The 5,410-nt window shown below is 60.9% G+C and overlaps 1 protein-coding gene across 1 annotated transcript in view; it reads right to left on the bottom strand.

Annotated features, from left to right (window-relative positions):
- CBS (cystathionine-beta-synthase) overlaps positions 1 to 5,410 on the bottom strand; it is a 17,858-nt gene that overhangs the window by 10,945 nt on the left and 1,503 nt on the right. The window contains exons 2-3 of the mRNA XM_023523177.1: positions 1,910 to 2,016; positions 8 to 148 (exon numbers count right to left, since the gene is read on the bottom strand). Coding sequence (XP_023378945.1) covers positions 8 to 148; positions 1,910 to 2,016 — 248 coding nt within the window. The remainder of the gene's footprint in view (positions 1 to 7; positions 149 to 1,909; positions 2,017 to 5,410) is intronic.

The following is a 5,410-nucleotide window of genomic DNA, read 5'->3' as shown; positions in this document are numbered from 1 at the left end:
TCCCCGCACGCACCTGTGTTCCCGGACGTGGGCTCGATGATCGTGTCCCCGGGCTGGAGCACCCCGGCCCGCTCGGCCTCCTCCACCATGCGCAGGCTGATGCGGTCCTTGACGCTCCCGCCCGCGTTGAAGAACTCACACTTGGCCACTGGGAGTGAGATGGGTCATGAGAGGAGGGCCCGGGCCCCCCACACCTGCCGACCCCCACTGCCCACCGCCCGCACAGGGACAGGCCTGGTCTCTGTCTGTCCACGCCCGCCCCCCCACCCGCTGAGGACCGCAAGGCACCTCTGAGGGACTGGGATGGGCACGCCCCAAGGAGCTGCCCACTGGCCATGGGCCAGAACCCCCTATTGGGCAGCACAGCGACCTGTGGGACATGCAGCAGGCGCCGATCTGCCCCATGCGCCTGTAAGGCCCGGCCGTGCCCTGTGGCCCCAGCCAGGGGACTTGGTGCCCTGAAGCCACAGCCCCGGGTCGCAGCCTCAGACTGGGACCCGCACACCCTCCCGATCTCTTAAAAATATGCAGTGTCTGTCCAGTGGGGGGTCGAGTGGGGAGGTCATGTGGGGGGTTGCTGCGATGCCGAGGCCCCGAGCCAGCCCGTGACACCCCAAACAGCCTCCAACCGGGTCTGTCTGGGTTCCTGAGACCCCACCCTTAGACAGACTCATCCCCTAGAGCCCGGAGAGGCTCCTGCTGTGCGTGTGTGCGCGTGTGCACGCACGTGTGCCTACATGCATGGGACCCTCCCAGGTCTCACTCCGAGTATGAGCAGATGCTCCCACCCGCCCACTGACGGCAGCCCTGAGGCAGGGGCCGGTTGCCGGGCGGGGGCCTTTGCCGGGGTTGGTTAGGCATCAGCCTTGGCTGTCCACATGTAAAAGGGACACATGAAAACCCATCCTGGGGCTACTGTGCCTGCCGGGTCGGGGTTAGGGGTCTCTCGCCCCGGGCCCTGGGGTCTCTGGGGCTGCCCGGGACCCTGGCGTGCCCAGCAGTGCCCGGGAGCGTGTGCTGCTCTGTGCTTCCCGAGGGCATCTTTCCCCAGAGGGGAAGAGGAGGAGGGCTCTGAGGGCGACGCCCCCGGGTGAAGCGGCCATCTGGTGCCATGGACTCCGTGACCCCTTCGGGCCCCCTCGAGGTCCGCTGATGGATCTGTCCCCTCCAGCTCACGCCGCCCCGGAACCTGGACCCCCTCCAGGGCCGTTGCAGCTGCTGTGTCCTCTGTGACAAAGCGGCAGTCTCCATGGGCTCAGTGCCCGGGAGACAGTGACAATGAAGAAACGCTCCCAGCCTCTTAGTTCCTGGAAACCGCTTCCTGCAGAGCAGCCCCCTCCCCGAATGGCAGAGAAGACCCTCGGATGAGCCCCTCGTTCACCTAGGATGGGGCCAGACACAGCCCCCAGTTCCCATGTCTCATGAGTAGCAGATGAAGTGTCCGTCCCCACGGAACTGGGCCAACACTGAGATGACCGCTTCCTGCCCAGCGGGAAGGGACCCTCATCACAAAACTGTCCCATCGTCACAGGGAGCTGCCTGCAGGGTGCCCGCTCCTCCCCAGAGGCGTCTAGGACCGTCGGCTGCATCTGTGCCGGGAGCCAGCCTCCTGCAGAGGCCGGGCGAGGCCGCCCTCCCTGGCTGGGGTTCTGCCTCTGACCCCCGGCCGCGCACACACGCTCCCTCCCCTCAGGCCTCACCTCACAGGCCACTGTCCCCCGACCCCCGGCTCCAGAGCAGCCCGCTCCGTCACCCTCCAGCACATGAGCCTGTCACGTATCCCTTCTGCTCTTACAGGACATGCTCTGGCCATTTGTCACCCCCGCGAGGGCTCCGGGGCCCGCCCACCCCACCCTCAGGCCCACGAGCCCGCGCTGGGCTGAGCACAGGACGGGGACCGGGCACTCACGGAGCTCGCACTTCAGGCCAAAGTGCTTCCCGATCTTGTTGACCCGCACCATGGGGGTGTCCCCGATCTTCTTCAGGATATCTGGCAAGATTTTGGGGGGCTTTGCCCTACAACAGAGGAGTTCGCGATTATTCACAAACACAAACCAAAACAGTACCAGCCTTGGCAGTCCAGCACATTCTTTTAAATAAATCAAAAAATAAGTCAAAGAACTGGCTTTAATGAGGGAACTGGGTGATGACCACACAAATCTACACGCAAGAAAAAAGGTGACAGCCACACACACACACTCACACACCTAAAAACCTATGAAATGAGTATCTGTAGTTTAGTTAATAGTCAGCTGCACCAAGGTCACTTCCTGGGTTCGAAAAGGCACCGTGACAGCACGTCATCCAGGGGCAGCCTTGTGAAAGGGACACAGGACCTCTGCGTCGTTTCTGTAACTCCTTGCGAGTGTTAAGTTCTAACTTGTAAGAGTCAGGCAAACACCAGCTTTAAAACGGCACCGGGTCCCGGCTCGTCCTCGTTGACAGTCACCAGGGACCCCAGTTCCTTTGCTCGCTCAGCCTCTGACACCAGGGGCACTGCCTTCTCTCCTCTTTGGTCGAAATACTGGTGTGGACTCTGAGCACAGACCCCTCAGACTGCCTGGCACCACGCGCAGAGCCGGGCACAGGCGGTGTGAAGCACGGTGATGCTCCAGACGCAGAAGAAAGGCCTGGGGCTGGCCGCTCTGTCCTTGGGCCGGGTCAGGACCACCCCCCAGAGGACGTCCAGCCCAGAGTGGGCTTTCCCTTCCGCCGGGCTAGCTGCCTCCCTTCACACTGCAGTGACTGCCCCCCACCCCCCAACACGGTTCTCCGCCTGACAAGCTGCTGACAGGTGACAGGCGGGTGTGGGACAGCACTCAGGTGTGTGCTATGACACAGGCATCTCTTGAATGTCCCTGTGGAGCTTCTTCCTCCCCCCAGGAACAGGCCTAGGTGCTGAGGACGTGCTCACCAAATATTCACCCAGGAGGACATACACCTTGCCTGAATTAAGAGACTCAGGAGCTTCCTGCGCCCCCAGAGTTATAACCTACCGCCTGGGATCCTCAGACCTCGGTGAGCCTGTCGCCATCCCAGGGGCCCATTAGATGCCCTCCCCCAGGGGGTCCAGCCCCCCAGGGGCTCTGAGGAGGGCAAGAATGCTGCATTCTGGGTGGGGACTTGGGTGGACGCGGAGACATGTGGCCACAGACAGGCTGGCGTCCGACTGTTCCCTCGCAGTGTGGGGGGAGCTAAAAGGGACACCCTGTAGCCAAGCTAGAGGCAGGACTTGGTGAGGCGACAGCCTGGGCTGAGGGCAAAGGGCTCCTGACCACACTCTGGAGGTCAGGCCCTCGGGGCCAGGCTGGGGTTGATTCATTAACTAGACAGAGCCAAGACCAGATAGAAGTCAAGCCCCGCAGCCTCGTGTGGGGAAGAGCTGGTGGCAGCTGGGTCAGTCAGGGAGGCCACCGGATGGGGGGTCCTGGGCAGGCTGAGAACTCGGGGTCCCTGACTCAGCCACCTGAGGATCTCCTCGCTTGAGAAGACCAGGGAAGGGCCCAGGGAGAGAATTTACCAAGGATGGCCCCAGGGTCACCTCTCTCAACTGCTTTCATTCTGACAGCAAGGGGGGCCTGCAGGAGAATCACCCCACGGCATCTTGGAATAAGCCCCAAACTCCTCACCGGGGTGGGGCCTTGCCTGCCCTCCCCTCTGCCCATCTTCTGAGCCCAGCCCACCTGAGAACCATCTGGGACCCCCTCCCCGCAGCGACCCGCGGGGTCACCCTGTCTCATCACCTCATGGGATGGGGCGAGGGGGTTTCACCATCAGGACCCCCAGGCTTATCTCCTCCAGGAGACCCGGGTCTTATGTCTTCCTAGTAGGTAAACCCCAGTGAGACTCGGGCGGAGCCCAGCTCCCTCCTAACTGGGACGGGTGACACAGGGCTCAGCTTCAGGACGGGACGGCAACCCCTTCCGGCTCTGTAAGAGGGGCCTTCAGGGCAGATGTGAGGTGCTGGCAACCTGGATAGAGCAGCGTCCTTTCTGCCCCAGGACCCAGGGTCGCTCACCTAGCCCTCGGGACTGGGGGGTCTGTCTTCCCTGCCACCTCCGAGCTGTACCCCAGCCTCGCACCAGCTTCCACCCACTGCTCTGGCTCGTCCTGGCACCGAGGGCTCACCCCATTCGGCCGGTGGCCAACCTGACCTCCTGAGCTCCCAGCATTCAGATGTTTAGTGCTTGGAACTGCTGGGTTTGTAAATTCCCATTCCCACCTATTGGCCTCACTGAGGAGTGCACCCTGCCCGCCCCTAGTTCTGATTTTGAAATCAGTGATCATAGAAGTTGGTAGAACTGTATGTACAGACTAAGAATCAAATATCTAAGAGACAGAGTCTTTCACTCATTTGTTCTGTGAGATTCCTCTAAGGAAATAGATAATCCTAAACCTTAGGGAGCTCAATGTGAGTTTCATGATGACTCGGGGATTTTTTTTTTCTTTGCCCATGATTAATCCCCTACACCTAGCACAGATGCTCAATAAGGACGCAGTGACCCTGGGAACAGATAGTTTGCTACTGTAGTTATTCGTAACAAGAGAACTGCGAACATCTAAATACCCAATAGAGGGCTTATAAAAACTATGGTTTATTCAGCCAACAGTCTCTGTCCAACCACAAACGGGGCCTACTATCGAAAAATGTTTCACAGCCAGGAGAAACGTTTAGGATTTCGAGTTGCGTAGAAAGGTAAATGTATGATCCTAATTGCCGAAGATGCGCATACTCACCTCAAACACGAGCGTGCGGCCTGATGGACCTGCATTAGAAACCTCACCTCTGTGGTCACTCCCAGCGTGTGACTTGGGCACTTGCATTTCTGTATCCAGCACTTGCTCTCGCTGGACACTGACCTAGGGGCTGGGCAGCACGGTGAGCAAGCCTGGCCTCTGAGCCTGGGTGGGCTCGTCTACAAAGGGCCCCCCAGCCCTGCAGCCCACCCGTGATTACAAGGGGGAGGGCCACATGGCTAGGTGGCTTCCAGGGAACAAACTCCTGCCCTCAGGTGACAGACGGACTGTCTTGTGGCCACACTCAGGGACTTACAGGGTAGTGTGGTGATGCGGGGAGTCGGTGATGGGCCTGCCCAGCTGCCAGGAGCATCTGCTCGGGACATTGGGACTGACCCAGAGGTGCTCCTTGGTGTCCTTGTCCCCCGGAGGCCCCTGCTCCAGGCTCCCCGTCTTGGAGTGTGCCCCTGAGGGGTGGGGGCACCCCGCCGGCCACTCTTCTGCTCGCGGTGTCTCGGAGGGCATGCTGCGGTCTGTCAGAGGGGTGGGGACAGATGTCCTCAGGCCACTGCGAAGGCTGCAGAAGAACCGGATCTGCTGCTGCTGGGGTGGGGGGTGCGATGGGGGCTTCTGCTCAGCAGCCCCTGGGGGGCAGGACACCCCCATTCAAATG

Source organism: Pteropus vampyrus, unplaced genomic scaffold (assembly GCF_000151845.1).
Source record: "Pteropus vampyrus isolate Shadow unplaced genomic scaffold, Pvam_2.0 Scaffold380, whole genome shotgun sequence".
Taxonomy (NCBI): domain Eukaryota; kingdom Metazoa; phylum Chordata; class Mammalia; order Chiroptera; family Pteropodidae; genus Pteropus; species Pteropus vampyrus.
This window is presented reverse-complemented; position numbering and strand designations above follow the sequence as displayed.